This window comes from Mauremys reevesii, linkage group 11, assembly GCF_016161935.1.
Source record: "Mauremys reevesii isolate NIE-2019 linkage group 11, ASM1616193v1, whole genome shotgun sequence".
NCBI lineage: Eukaryota > Metazoa > Chordata > Testudines > Geoemydidae > Mauremys > Mauremys reevesii.
In genome coordinates, this window is record NC_052633.1 from 67,656,183 (window position 1) to 67,672,025 (window position 15,843).

Sequence of the window (15,843 nt, forward strand, 5' to 3'; positions counted from 1 at the left end):
ATTTGGCAACTCAGATAAACTGTACACATCATCTGCCATTCTAAAATGTGTGGTTCTTTCTGGCCTTATAATATACAAATGTGTAAGATGCCAATGTGGAGATTCTTTCTTCATGTTTTCTAGACATTTTAGACTTCATACTCACTTGTATCACCTCTCTCTAATTTAAATGTTAGCTCACTGGAAAGGCTACGACAAAGAAAATTCAGTCCATGTTACCCCTTATTAAGAATTTTCATAATCACAACAATCAGTCCCATTAAAATTATAAATATTGCTTTATTAAATTAATTGTATTAAACTCCTAGAAAGGAATTATATGATTTCAGTTACAGAATTAAATGAAGGAAACTCATTGCTGTCTTTGTAGTTCTCTAAATACAGATAGGAAGAAGCTGTAAGGAGTCCAGCTTGTCCAAGTAAAGGCAGGGAAAAGGACAAGTTCCCTTAAGAGATGTAAGGCTCAGAAATATAAAAAGTCCTATAATACAATGAAACTAAAAATTCAATGATGTGTCGTAAACTGTAACTGCAAGAGTGGACCATATTATTCAGCAATTTCCTTAAAGTTATGAACTGTGAACAGAACAACAACAGCAGCAGCTTACACAGCAGATCTCAGCTGTTCTTCCTTCCATCCCACCCCTCTCTCTCAAAAAAAAAAGTAAAGTTATGAAATCACCATTAAACTGTAAGGACAGGAGGGAAACTTGCCTCCATAAATACTAGAAATTCCCCCATTCCCATATCTATTATATAAAGTAACTAGCTGTTATGAGTCAGTTTCAAGTACAACAGGTGGTTGAGGCAAAAATCAGAATCCGTTCATAAGAACCGATACTGTAATACAGTAATTTGGAAGAGACAAACAAGTACCCAGAGCAGTGATTAGACATGAGTGCTGCTGTACCATAGACCTGATGTGCCAGTAGAAAAGTAAGATGTCTCTATTTCCAAAAATTGAGGACATTCATTTCAATCTTGGGTAATCTAATCTTAGTGCAAAATAGATGCTATGACAGCTTTAGCAAAGAGAGGTGATGCAGCTTTATTAAGGCCAAAATCTTGTTCAGTCATCACTGTCACTTCCAGATTCACTCAGCAGCAAGTCATTTCCTAAAATAGAAGATAAAGTCATTGTATTAGTTCCATTAAACTAAGACTATTTTTCCATCAAGAAAAGTTCTTTTTTCACCCATCCAGTATTTTCTATTAGGAATTTAACACCAAAACATTTTATAGGTCTAAACACTCATCTGTTGTCTTAACTACTGGAGTGGGAATCTTAGGGCTAGATCACTTATATGTGACCTTTGAAAGCCCTGCATTACTCACACTTAACTCACCAGATTGAATGAGTTTGTGTACGGGAATTAGTGCAAGCAGGCCCCAGCAGACTAGCTAGCTTCCCATACCGGATCAGCAGGGAAGCTGTTGGGAAATGCAGTTTCATTTAAAAAAAAAAAAAAAGGATACGAGTTATTGTTGTTTGCATGCATCTAAATGCCTCTTGGATCTGTCTGAGCGCAAAGCAGTTTCCAAATCAAGGTGAGAACAAGCTGTTCGACGCACCTTTTCAAAAAAATAATCAGGCTGTGGAGCAAGACAGCAAACAAAAGATCAAAGGAAATATTTATGTATGCTGTCACCAAAAATTAATAGGAGTTATTTTACAATGAGACATAAGAAAAGTGACTATCCAGTGCGTGCAACAGCTGTCTACATAACAGAAAATAAGTTCTCCTTTTTTTTTTTTTTTTCCCAACTTGGCAAGCAGTTTTTCTCCTCCTCCATTCCACCATCTCCTACATACAGGATAGAGGCTAAAGGGATACTGTCAACAGCAAATCTGTATTTTAAAAAAATGGGTTTGATGTATCATCAGCATCAGCCCTTCTATTCTTCTGCCAAACTGGTGATTATGAAACTGCATTTTCCTCTATTAAAAAAAACGGAAACAAGGAAAGAATCTCTCTCCCCTTGTTGCTGGGTGAAATGCCTAAACAAACAGGAAAGGGACTAATGAAAGCAACTATACACAAAGTACTATCGGTTACTGCAATCTTCAGTATTACTTCAGAGGTCATTATAGGGAGATGAGAACAAGGGGTCAGTATAACAGGGGAGAGGGCACGCATGGATGGGTACCTCCCGATTGGTAGGTCAGCTTTTCATATAAGAGTGTCGGAAGTTGATGGGACTCCCCTTAATAAAGCTTTGTGTTTTCACTTCCTTTGTTTTGCACCATGTCCTCAGCAAGCTTTATCTCTGGAAATGGTTACAGCATGGCCCTTTGCAGCAGAACACAGAACACTCTATCTGTGTCGGACATTAACAGTGAAAAACATTTGCTTGTAGTGCAGGAGGTGAATTAAAAGCATAGATGGGATTGGAAGATTATAAATATTAGACACAATTTAAGCTTAACTACTTGGTTATATCATTTGAAATCTTCTGCATTTTATTTTTACATTAAAAAGCAGAGATGGCTAAGAATCTACTCAAAGGTATTATTTCAATGTGAGAAGTATCATTAGGGCGGTTACAGTTGTACTTTAAATCATGTAGTTCTCCAAAATATTCTCCTTTACCCCTCTCCCCATCTAGTTCCCCAATTGGTGTTCTTGCCTCTTCCCCGCAATCCACTCCAAAAAACAGGTCATAGCCATCCACATGGTCACAGCCTTCAAAAGCAGTTTCCACATATTTCATAAAAACTATATTATTCCTCAAACAAGTCATCTAATGCTCGCTAAAGACAGTCTCATGAAATCCAAGAGGTTGGAACAAATCTGGAGTTTTATGCCAAGATATCCACAATAAGACAAATCCCCCCCGCAAAAAAAAAGTGTTTGGAAAAATAACCCTGAAATGAAACCCACCTCCATTTTGTACTCATGCCTTGCAAAAGGCCTTTTCACAGTTGCCTCAAACTTTCCAGAAAGATTCTAGCCTGCATGATCCCAGCATAAGAAGTTTCAGATAGATTGGCTGGTGAACATGTCTAAAACATGGAGAGCTAACTTCACCCAAGACTCTAAGGGTATGTCTATACTACCCGCCGGGTCGACGGGCAGAGATCGATCCAGCGGGGGTCGATTTATCGCATCTAGTCTAGACGTGATAAATCAATCCCCCCCCCCCGAGCGCTCTCCCATCGACTCCTGTACTCCACCAGCGCGAGAGGTGCAGGCAGTGTCGACAAGGGAGTGTCAGCTGTCGACTCACCACAGTGAAGACACCGCAGTGAGTAGGTCTAAGTACGTCAACTTCAGCTACGTTATTCACGTCTCTGAAGTTGCATAACTTAGATCAATTCCCCTCCTCCACCCACCCACTCCACCCCGAGTCTAGACCAGCTCTAAGGAAGCACCTACATTACTTAGGCTCAACCAATTTAATGAACAGCAGAAGTTAAGTGGGGAAATAATTTCAGGAAAACAGTCAATTTTCACAACGCTGATGGGCTGGTTGACACTATCAAGATGTTACTTAGGTTTCATTACAGAGTGCACCATGTACTGGGATATTAATCAGTGATCCCATACAGTATTTAAGTTTTTGGAGAAGTGTTAGATTGTCAGCTTTTTGGAGAAGGGACCATCTTTTTGTTTTGTCTTTGTACAACGCCCAGCACAGTGGGGGCTGGTCCATGACTGGGGCTCCTAAGTGCTTCTGCAATTGGAATAAAAAATATCTGGATGAAAACTGCACCATAGGGGTGAGCAAACAAGAGATCTCAGGGATAGCAAGTCGTTGGGCATCTTCCTTAAAGGAATTTTTCATTTGTTCTCTGTTAGTAATTTCTGTCTAAAAGGAAATTAAACAGAGCAACTGCTGACAGAGTAGCTCTCCGCTATTTTTTCAATGCAGTATTCTCTTACAGATACCTTAGCCCACCCATTTGCAGACCATGTTGTGACACAAGTTGTGGGCCTACATAATCATATTTCAAATGGGGACAAGGCTCATAGCAAGGAAAGGGCAAAGTCTTTGAGGCCAGGCTGCCTAAAAAGGTAGGTTCTATAGACGAGGCAATATTAAGAGGTACCTATGTTCCAGACATAGACCCCTACATTTTCAGCATTCTGCAAAATTTCAGCTGTATGACTTAATAAGAGTGATCTGACTAACCCCCTATGCCCCACCAAATTCTAATTGCCACTAAATTTAAGGTAACACTGCACATAATAAAATACCCAACTAACCCCTAGGGCCCTGATTCTGCAGACATGCTCATGCTTAAATGTATGCATTTGAGTAGCCCCATTGAAGTCACACCTAAAATGTGACAACCACCACACAGCTTGATCTTAAGATTTGCTGTTTTAAACATTTGTTTATACAAGATACCGTTTGAGATGGAAGAAATTTCTATGCCGGACCCCTGACTCTGAACTCCAACACCCAGCAAATCTCCCAAGACCCAGAGTCCACAGGCTACCTGTCTTGCTTCTCTAGCTTTCACTGCTACTTCTCCTCTCCTGCTGTGCTCCTAAACGGATGTCCCAGGAACTCAGCAGGAGAATAGCTGGAGAGCCATGCTCCCCACAGCAGCCAGCGTGCAGTACCTTTTCATCTCAGATCACCACCCTGTTATGGTGCAGGTCACATTTTAAAGTCATTTGTGGGGAACTGGAGATGGCACAGATCCACAGAGCTGCTTCAAATGTTAAAGTATCAGAGGTAAACTGGATTAGAGCGAAATTCTAAGCAGGTTTATAGCTAAACCAGCATGAAGTTCCAGACCGCTCACAAGGGTCCAAGGACCCACCTCCCTCCCTGCAGAGCTCTTAAGGCCCACAGGGTTCCTGGGCTCCTTGCTGTGGTTTTGGTATTTCTGCAAGTTTAAGACATCAGGGTGTTTCACTATGACAGTTTTAACTGGTGGCATCAGCCACCTGTACTTGGGCGTAAAACTTTCAATGGGAGCTTTGCAGCTGTGAACTAGCCATTAGTCATTAAGATGGTTCATTTTATTCTCAAAAGTGTTTTTTCTAAATGTGTGTAAAATGGCAAGTTTGAAAGTATTTCCGTGTCTGAGCAAAGGGACTGATGTACATGGAACTTTCTAAAGATATACTGATTGTAATATGAAGCCTATTTGCTTTAGGCCATGGAAGGTGAACCAAAAAATTTAGTCCTCTTGCACAATAATCAGATGTTTTCAGTCTAATCTTATTCCTGTGAAGGAGGTGGTATGTGGAAATAAGGCTTATAACAGAAACCTGATTGTAAGCTTAGCTACATCATCACAATATATAACTACCTTGTTACCAATTTTAATTCCTTATAATAGTGAAACACAAGAGAACATATATATTGTGTATATTTTCACTATAACCAGTGTAAGCTGTCAAAAAACTTCAGTATATATTATCACTATGTAAATTAGGGCCTATGACCAAGTTTTTCCAAACTTGTGAGCCTGAAGTTAGGCACATAATTAAAAGTGTGGCTTTGTTTTCAAACAGCAGCAGTGGGTGCTCATCAATTCTGAAAAATCAGGCCCGGTTTATTTTGGTGCTAAGTTTGAAGACCATTACATAGGTGGTTGCTTACTGCTGTTCAAACCAATGATACTCTTCTTTCTAGGCAACAATATATATTAAAAAATCCCAGTTGTACTTTAAATATCTTAAGTTTGTTATAATTTTTTTCAAGCAAAACACTGTGAATTAGTTTTGGTTGTTGGTATCCTCCCATCCCTTCAACATGGAAAAAGTATGAAACATCCTTCCTTCCCTACGTACATAGGAGGGGATTGGCACCTTGTAGGTTAGAAAAGCCTCCATGAATCACAAGACTTCTGAGTGGGTTAGGACAGTGGCTCTCAACCTTTCCAGAGTACTGTATCCCTTTCAGGAGTCTGATTTGTCTTATGTACCCCCAAGTTTCACCTCATTTAAACTACTTGCTTACAAAATCAGACATAAAAATACAAAAGTTTCACAGCACACGATTACTGAAAAATTCCTTACTTTCTCATTTTACCATATAATTATAAAATAAATCAATCTGAATATAAATATTGTACTTACATTTCAGTGTATAGCATACAGAGCAGTATAAACAGGTCATTGTCTGTTTCTACTGACTTTGCTAGTGCTTTTTATGTAGCCTGCTGTAAAACTAGGCAAATATCTAAATGGGTTGATGTACCCCCTAGAAGACCTCTGCGTATCCCCAGAGGTACATGTACCCCGGCTGAAAACCACTGGATTAGGATAACCCCGTCTTGTAACTGAGTATTATCAAGATAATATTATTCCAGTATCATCTACTCAGGAAATTATACACATATGTTTTGGGAGTGCCTAAGCCGTTCAAGCATTTTCAACACAAATTACTGTTCTATAGTCCCAATGTATGCAATTGTGAGGAAGCCAGTACGGCCTATGACATATTTTAAACCGCATCAGCTTTAATTTAATATCTCTGATGGTCAAGTAACTTTTAGCCCAACTTCTAATTCAGAACTCAACTGAACAATCAAACCCCAGCATCTCTTCCCACAATTTTAATTACAATAGAGACATAGTTACAGAGTCTCTGGTTTCCTTTTAGATTCCTAAAGCATGAGATTGTTCTTTTCTTAGAGCACTGTCTTCTATACTTACTTAGTGTATTCATCATATGGCCACCACTCTCTTGAGATTTGTTATGACTGGCATCCATGTCACGGATAGCCTGTTGTGGTATGGCAGACATAGCAGGCTGTGGCTGCAAGTACGGCATTGACATAGGCAGAGAAGGCTTAGCCCCCTCATCTTCTGAATCACTGGAACTATTTTCACTGCTGGATGAGGAGGATGAAGAACTTCTTGATCCGGACGAACTATCAGAGCTACTCATCTGGTCCATGACACTGGCCTCGGCCTTTAGCTCTGAAAATAAGATGTAGAATAATTGAGAAACAAACCAAGAGGGGTCTCAGAGTTAAAGGAGAGGGCAACAAGAGAAGCGCTGCACAAGCAAGTGACTGTAGTTAATGTCACAATATTATTACAAGTCATAAGTGACTAAACTGAAAGACATTAGATCCAGGAGTGAAGTGTGGGACACAAGCAACCTGATCACCTACTTGTATGCTGTATTCCTCTCCTCCACTCCTTGCTGTCTTACTTTTAGGCCACGTGCTTTTCAGAGCAGAGATGCATTAGGGTTCAGATAAGGCTGCCAGCCAAGGTGCTGCCCCCTACACGTCAGTGGGCAGCACAACCTAACTCACCCTTAATATCTGCCTCTGATTAGTAAGTCTCTTTTCAGGCTTTGTTTAACACCTCTGCAGATGTCTTACAGGAGTCAATAACTCAAGTTAGACTCAAGGGACAGATAGTGAAAAAGGGAATTGGTCAGTGGAACATATGAAGGTGCAGAGGCAGTGGCTGGCAGCAATTCTGGCATTATAAACATGTACATGTTTGTCTAGACATTCATTGTTCTCAATCCCAAATTAAGCATTGTGGGATACCTGCAGCGATTGCCCATATTTTAAAATTATGGAACAGTTTCATTAAATCCTTGTTTATTCTTTTTATAGGTCTGGAAAGAATTTAGAATAGCTAGCAGGAAACCATCCAGACCCCAGCACACAATTTACTGTGGCCAAACAAGTAAATCTGATTGGCAGCACATAGGGACAGGGCTTTGGGATATGTTAGTCTTGGTGACGCAACGCAGAACAGGTTCTAAACAAAACAAACCATGGAGAAAAAGTCTCAGGTTTCTCATGCACTTGAGCACCACTTTGTTTCTTTTGCAGCCTTAGGAACTTTTAATTGCCTTTTTGTGGAGTAAGACACTCTGGTCAAAGTTTGTCTAAATCACAAAGAAAAGACATGTGCATAATGAGATATCTGGGGGAAAAAAAACTGTTTAAAAGAATCCAGAGCACCCTTGAGAGCCAATATCAATTCAGATCAATAAAGCTACCACCTGTTAGTGTTTGTACAGCAAGCGATTAACACCTGCTTTTCTCCCCCCATCCACTAAAAGGAAATAAAGCATGTCTCCTACCGAATTAAATTCAAAGGTTCCTACCGAAACAGTCTCCCAAGAACATAGCATTTGGCATTGTTCTCAAGGATGGGATTGATGTAAGTGTTCAGTTGTCTCTTACCATATAGGGCACCACTTCTGCAGGTCTGATCTGATTTAGAAATGTAGGGTACTATTTGAATCTCTCTGACTAGATTTACATGATAATGAACTCATACAAATTTAGAGTTTTATTAAAGAGTTATAAAGCCTTTTAACCAAAGATTTGCTGTATGCAAAGGACAAAGAATGAGGAGGGACAGGTGGAGTGATGAAGAAGTGGAGGACTGGCTGATTTGGCTTCAGTGCCACAATCCTACAATTGAGCCAGTAGCTTAAGACAGCAGCAGTGGGGGGACTCAGTGAGAACTAAAGCAATGCTAATCATGACCTTCAGAAAACTAAGAATTGATTTGATTCTCAATCCTATGTGGTTTCAAATACCGTTAGATTACTACTCTTGTCAAGACATCCATTGAACTTTAGAGAACATTGCCTATGTAACAGCTTCTAGTGTGCACCTCATTCAAAAAATCCTTGGCTCTCTTTATTTCTAATGTAAGTATTTCAGAAATTTTGCAGACTAAGTGTCACAGTTGCCGTTTACCTCTCTCAATGTCGTCCATAGGAGAAGATGGAGACATCTTTTCTTTTGGTGGAGAATTTTTAACATTGTTTGGAGTCTTACTGGCATTTCGCATTTGCTGCTGTTGCTGCTCAATACGAGATTGAACCTTACTGCTTCCTTCAGCTCTGTATGACAGGGTGAAAATTTTTAATTGATTCCAGAGAACAATATTTAAATAAAATAAAACACACAGTAGTCTAAGCTGTGTGTGAAGCTATTCCTTATGGTTTTTCTTAACTGTATCACTACAGTTTTAAATTTCAAAGTACACTATTACAGTCGTTCCCAAACTTTTTAACAAGGTATCCACCAACTGCATTCTCTCTTTTTTTGTGACCCACTATTACATATATGTACCCTCCATCCCAGCACACCACAACCATACCTCTGGCTTGGTGCAGCCCAGTACAGAGGGAAGGCCCCAGGAGAAGGGGGGCTGGAGAGCGAACCCACCCCACACTCACTCTGCAGTGATGGCTCCTGTCCTGTGGGACCAGAACCGGCTGCCTACTCCTGGCGTTGTGATCTGACACATGGGATCACAGCGCTGTTCAAGTTTGGCCCAATGACCATTCCCCTCCACACCAGGCTGGGAGAAGTGTATATCTGCCTAGGCCAGGGCCCAGTGATAGATTAATCCAGCCCCTGGATATGGCAACCTATCTAGAACCTTCTTGGGACCCACCATTTGGGAAACACTGCACTACTACAATGGCATATAGTAACATATAGGTGCAGTGATGTACAACATCCATGGATGCCATTCATATTGGTCCTTTGATCCGATCCTCTACTATGCTGTTTCACATTTTCTTCAGTCATTCACTAACACTTCATTAGAATTCTAGTGGAAGTGAGTTATATGTGAGCATAGCATCAGAATGTGCATTAAGGGGAATTACATACTCAGTAGGAGGAGAATGGGTCCTCAACATTTTGCTAAACTCTTTCACAAGAATTTATGCTATTTTATTTACACAGTTCGAAGTCAGAAAACGGCAGCAAGCAATTTCATTTGTGTAGCAAAAAGCTATTTTCCAAACTTACTATGAGAAAACAGTTATTGTCTCTTGCAAGGATATGCAATGTTTCTGTTCAAAACCCACCCTACCAGCCTAGACTTGAAAGCTATAAAGTCATTTTTTGAGAAAAATAATGACATGCTTTTTCATTCCATTGAACAAGGATAGGTTTTTGTAAGGACCACGTTTGAAAAAGTGACATTTTGCTAAAAGCTAAGAATAGTTGGTATGTATCCCAATTTAGACTTTCAGCTATTTCTAAGGGCTTGTCTTGGTGCACACCAGCGAGGGTGTAAATTCTAGTGCACATGGTCCCTACTACACACTAAAAGTTCTCTACTGTGTGTTGACATAGTCCTGTTACAAACTGTACTAAATGCATGTGCACTAGGGTCCACGTGGCCAGTTAATGCACGACATGTTGGTGTGCAATAGAATTTACACCCCACCTGGTGTGCACCAAAAGACTATGTAGACCAGCCCTAAACCATTTTCATAATGAGTTAGGGACATAGCAGTTTCTTTTGTAAACCACCTACCTGGTTTTCTTCACAGTGATGTTACTGCTCAGTTTCTCTAGTCGACATTCTCCAGTGTCATGATTGATAATTAAGATACATTCCTTTAGATAAGGCTTCTTGGAGCCCTTGAAAACTGTTACTGGTGGAGTTGAACCCTATTTAAATTGGAAAAAATATCTAATTAGCATTATTTCAATAGACTTATTTGTATAAACACAAAATGAGCCTTTACAGTAATTAAAAGTTCATTGTAACTGATCATTTCTAGCCTTTTAAAATCTGTTACCAACTAATTCAAGTGAAACTTAGTAGTAATTAGGGGTAAAATCCTGGCTCTACTGAAGCCACTGGAAGTTTTGCCATTGACTTCGGTGTGGCCTTGATTTCACCCAGCCAGTCTGAAATAAACCAATAATCTCAATCCAGTTTTTAACAGACAGGCACACACATCACAAAACTACCACCAAAACTAGAATGCGTGTTGGCAATATCAGAAGAGCAATCTGGGATTACAGGAGATTGAATTCTCCTCCTCAGTGGTGGTGCGTGCACTCCTACTCCTTTGGGATTGTGCCATAATGTCAATGCAGCAAAGGGAAGGTTGCACAGCAGCCAGTGTCCGTGCTGTACTTGTTTTATAGACAGAGAATTCTAGGGTTGTCAATTACAGCATATTTCCAGCACAGTGAATTCACTTAATGTTACAGCATGATTACCTGACCTTTGTAATTCTGCATTTTCTGGTGCGATTATTTCTGTCCCAATGCTTTAAAAGCTACATGCATACAGCCTTGAAACAACAGCCAACTGAAAATACTGAAATGTGAAACGCTTCTATATTCAACACATACGGTGATTCAGTAAGAGAAGCCTCTCCTTTTCCCATCCCCTAATGACATTCAGCCCTCACCTCAATATTTGGCAGCGTTATTGTCACCTGTTCACCTTTGCCAACTTCAAGGTCTCCTTCAGAGGATGTATCAATAGATGCAGGCTTGAAGTCATCTACAAATTAAAAAAACACCCTGATTTTCATGAGTCCCTTAAATATTTCATAAAATAAAAAACACATTTCATAAAATCTAAAGGTGGTGAGTTTGGGGGGCATTTAAAATCAACAACTTAGTATCTTTGCTAGTGCAGAATACACCATTCCCTTAGCAGATTTTTCCATAAGCCATAGAGCTCACAGTGAAGGTGGTTTTCCTGATACTCAGTATAAATTTCATCAAGTTTTTGTGCTGAAGCTCTTCAAAAAAAAGTTGAAAGATTTTAATTTTGATTAATAAGGAAAGTTTCTCCTGTTCATCTCACATTCAAAAAAATGGCTAAACCAGATTGCTGATACTTAAAGAAAAACCCTCCAAAAAAGCCACAGAATTACTTTTGGGTTAAGACCAACCCTGGAAAATTTCAGCCCAAAAAATGGAAGTTGCATACAGCTGTGACTAAAAACAGGAGAGTAGACTAGAAATACATATGCAGCCCTAACTATAGCATGCTCTTACTGTATTAACAGCATCAAAGGCAAAACCATATGCACTAGCAAGGTTGTGGTGGTTATTTTTATTTTTAAGTACATATATTTCTCTCTAAAATGGAATTGTTAAAAGCCACCATCATATGCTTATTTTAATCTCCTTTATTAGCAGTCATTCTTAGAAACCTAACAATGTCTCCATTTGTGCAGATATGGATTTCCCCTCTTTGCATGTTTCAAAGAACTGGAAAATTAGAGATGAACATTAGTTTGTTTCAACAGAGTTGTCAGCCCTGCCAACAAGGTCTGCTAATGATTGTTACCCAGCTAGCATAATTTATTTCCAAGGTCCTAAACAAGCTCCAATGGTCTCAAGTTCCTGCTAGCAGCACCTTACAGAGCTAAGCACCACAGTTCTGGTCCTTCTTGTGGTAAGAATGAGATTATGCCAGTCTTCAGTGGGTGCTGCTGGGTAATTAGTATTTTGGCCAATCTTTTCAGAAATGGCTGACTAAATAAATGTCCACTTGTAAGAAGTGTAAAAGCTAAGATTACAATAACAAAGGTTAGAGAAAAATATGGCTTTTCTGTTTATTTTGTGCATTTGACAGCACTGTCAGTTTTGCTGATTTCCTTGTGTCTTTCTTCACAGAGTGACAGGAAAGAAAAACATTTTGAAACAGAAAAAAGGGATTGTAAAACCACAAAAGTCAGTAGGAAAACTTAAAGGCAAGTGTAGTACTAGAGCCTATTTTTACTATTTCTTTTTTTAAATACTGAATAGATTACAAGTTACAGCACCCCTTTAAATACACTCACAGCTTTTAGGTTCCTCTCACACCCTCCTCCTCAAAGATGTGGTCAATTTTATTAAATATGATTCCACTTGCTCACAGAATATACATTATCTATCTCATCTCACTGTATGAGAGCACACAGGATAATCTCCAGAGAACATGTGAGACACGGAACCTTGGGGATCATTCTATAAATAATGAGACAGCAGAACAAAAGCTGCAGCCCTAAATTATCAGAACCATAATCCTAACAGCATTTGTTTCCTAGATACCTTCAGAATCTGTGAGAACACACCTCCCAGGATAGTAGTTATTATGCACTCAGGAAGGGCACACTAGCTTTGAGAGCAATATTGCCTTTAATCTTTGATTGTTGAGAGCCCTGCCGAGGCAAAGGGCAGAGCTTCACCCCAAACTCAGATTTTTGTAGCATTGTGCCAAGACTCTATTGTTTCCCAAAATATACCTTAATGCATGGTACATGAATTGAGTACACATGAAAGGAAGAACTAGATGAAGTACGCTGGCACTGTGTGAACTTTACCCTAAACTTTACCAGCAACACATCTGCTCATTAGTCTAGTTTGGAGTCTCTCATGAGCAATAACTGCAACCTGCTGTGAACTGTATGGTTTTATATTCAAGACACTGGATTTGACACACCTAGGTTCAATTCCCAGCTCTGCCACAGACTCCCTGTATAACCTCATGAAAGTCACTTCATTTTTCTGTGCCTCAGTTCTACAGTTCATGGTTCTCTGTTAAATCCCTTTCTCTCATTCTTTCTGTTGTCTGTTTGGACTGTCAGCTCTGCAGGGTAGGAACTGTTTCTCACCAAATGTCTGTACGGTGTCTATCTCAATGGGGCCCTGATGTTAGTCAGAGGCTCTAGGTGTTACCATAATACAAACAAAGAGTGCAGTAGCTTTGCCACATTTGATTCCTATCCAAAGCCCTCACCCTGTGCCCTCCTTGCTCTCCACGCTGCATCATGCCAACTTTTTCAAAAGCAAGTTAAAAAAGATCCAACATGCTCTCCTTCTGCCCCATCACTATCTTCTTTCTTCCAGCCACCAACAGCAGCCTGCTCCCCTACTCTAACCCCACCCAGCAGCCCCACTGACTTCATCTCCTCAACTTCTGATCTACCCTACCATCACTCTCAACTTCACAACAGGAAAATGCAAGGAGCGGGGGTTAATCTCCCTTACCCTGGCATCTGCCTCTCCATCTACTGCCCCATCTCTCAACCCAAAGAAAGAGCCATCTGCAACCACTATCTCAAATTCATCTCCTTCAACTCCATCTGCCAGCATAGAGGGCACTTGTACAACATAGATAGACAAGTGTAGAGTTTACAGGGGTGTCGAGAGGGGTTCTGATTTCCACTGAGGTATGACCAGCCAGGCAGTGCCATGTCTGTGGGGAGTTATAAGGGTGCAAAGAGGGGGGTGTGGATTTTCCCTGGAGTATGACCAGCTAGCCACTGACATACCCATGGGAGTGGAGGTGGGGAATCACAGGGGTGCTGGGGGGATGCTGACCTCCCCTGGGGTGTGACCAGCCAGGTAATTACATGCCCAGGGTAGGGGGATTACAGCGGTGCTGGGGGTGTGACCAGCCAGGTGGTGCCATGCCCCGGAGGGAGAGGGGGTTACAGGGGTGCTGGTGGTATGACCAGCCATGCATTGCCATGCCCCAGGGGAAGGCACACAGGGGTGCCAGGGGGATTCAGATCTCCCCTGTCATGTGACCAGCCAGACAGCGCCATGACCCAGGAGGAGTCATAGAGACGCTGGGGGAATTCTTATCTCCCCTGTGGTGTCACCAGCCAGGTGGTGCTGTGCCCTGGGGGTGGGGTCAAAGGGGTGGGGGGTCTAAGGGGTGGTGGTGTGACCAACCAGGCGGTGCCATGCCCCGGGGGGCTGTTACTGGGGTGTTGGGGGTATGACCAGCCAGGCGGTGCCATGCCCCGGGAGGGGGGTGTTACAGGGGTGCTGGGGGCTATGACCAGCCAGGCTGTGCCATGCCCCGGGAGGGTGTTACAGGGTGCTGGGGGTATGACCAGCCAGGCGGTGCCATGCCCCGGGAGGGTGTTACAGGGGTGCTGGGGCTATGACCAGCCAGGCGGTGCCATGCCCGGGAGGGTGTTACAGGGTGTTGGGGTATGACCAGCCAGGCGGTGCCATGCCCGGGAGGGTGTTACAGGGTGCTGGGGCTATGACCAGCCAGGCGGTGCCATGCCCCGGGAGGGGGGTGTTACAGGGGTGCTGGGGGCTATGACCAGCCAGGCAGTGCCATGCCCCAGGGAGGGGGGTGTTACAGGGGTGCTGGGGGGTATGACCAGCCAGGCGGTGCCATGCCCCAGGGAGGGGGGTGTTACAGGGGTGCTGGGGGCTATGACCAGCCAGGCGGTGCCATGCCCCAGGAGGGGGGTGTTACAGGGGTGCTGGGGGCTATGACCAGCCAGGCGGTGCCATGCCCCGGGGGGGGGGTGTGACGGGGGTGGTGGGGGCAATGACCTGCCCGGCGGTGCCATGCCCGGGAGGGGGTTACAGGGGTGCTGGTGGCTATGACCAGCCAGGCGGTGCCATGCCCCGGGAGGGGGGTGTTACAGGGGTGCTGGGGGCTATGACCAGCCAGGAGGTTCCATGCCCGGGAGGGTGTTACAGGGTGCTGGGGGCTATGACCAGCCAGGCGGTGCCATGCCCCGGGAGGGGGGTGTTACAGGGGTGCTGGGGGGTATGACCAGCCAGGCGGTGCCATGCCCCGGGAGGGGGGTGTTACAGGGGTGCTGGGGGGTATGACCAGCCAGGCGGTGCCATGCCCCGGGAGGGGGGTGTTACAGGGGTGCTGGGGGGTATGACCAGCCAGGCGGTGCCATGCCCCAGGGAGATCGCAGGGGGGTGTTGATCTCCCCAGGTACGACCAGTCAGGCCGTGGGGGGGGGGGTGTCACGGGGTGCCCGGGGGGCGGATGCTGACCTCCCCGGGAAATATGACCAGCCAGGCACACGGGCGTGGGGGGAAGTGATTCACTCCGAGAGGGCCAAGCACCTAGCGCCCAGACCCGCCCCCGCTGCCCCCGCGACCCCCTCACGGCGCAGCGCCGGCCCACTCACAGCGGACGGTGTGGAAGGCGCAGCGCGGCTGCTTCTCGAAGCTCTCGCCCAGCTTCAGCACACGCTCCTTGGGGTCGAAGAGCTGAGGGGCCGCCCCGTTCATAGCGGCTCCGCGAGCCGCCTCACACCATCGGGACCCCGCGCAGCCCCCGCCGCCGCGGAACATCCCCTCACCGCCGGGGGGCGGGGCGCCGCCCAGCACCGGGCACGCCCACCCAGCCCCCTGACTGGAGG

At 43.6% G+C, this 15,843-nt stretch overlaps 1 protein-coding gene across 1 annotated transcript; it reads right to left on the bottom strand.

The window, feature by feature from the left end:
- Positions 1-259: 259 nt before the first annotated feature.
- On the bottom strand, positions 260-15,797 carry EAF2 (ELL associated factor 2). The gene is made up of 6 exons (XM_039495146.1): positions 15,610-15,797; positions 11,122-11,216; positions 10,230-10,366; positions 8,648-8,793; positions 6,621-6,887; positions 260-1,116 (listed from the first exon to the last, which is right to left on the bottom strand). Exons 1-6 carry the CDS (start codon positions 15,773-15,775, stop codon positions 1,070-1,072), a joined length of 858 nt encoding a protein of 285 aa, XP_039351080.1. The 5' UTR covers positions 15,776-15,797; the 3' UTR covers positions 260-1,069.
- Between the last annotated feature and the right edge of the window lie 46 nt (positions 15,798-15,843).

What these genes read in the sequence shown, in the direction of transcription:
- EAF2 (XM_039495146.1), bottom strand. Translation starts at nt 15,775, where the DNA reads ATGTTCCGCGGCGGCGGGGGCTGCGCGGGGTCCCGATGGTGTGAGGCG. An exon ending in ATCACTGTGAAGAAAACCAG is followed by an intron (nt 8,794 to 10,229) that starts GTAGGTGGTTTA and finishes CCTGTCATACAG; the next exon opens with AGCTGAAGGAAGCAGTAAGG. An exon ending in TATGGACGACATTGAGAGAG is followed by an intron (nt 6,888 to 8,647) that starts GTAAACGGCAAC and finishes TCTTATTTTCAG; the next exon opens with AGCTAAAGGCCGAGGCCAGT.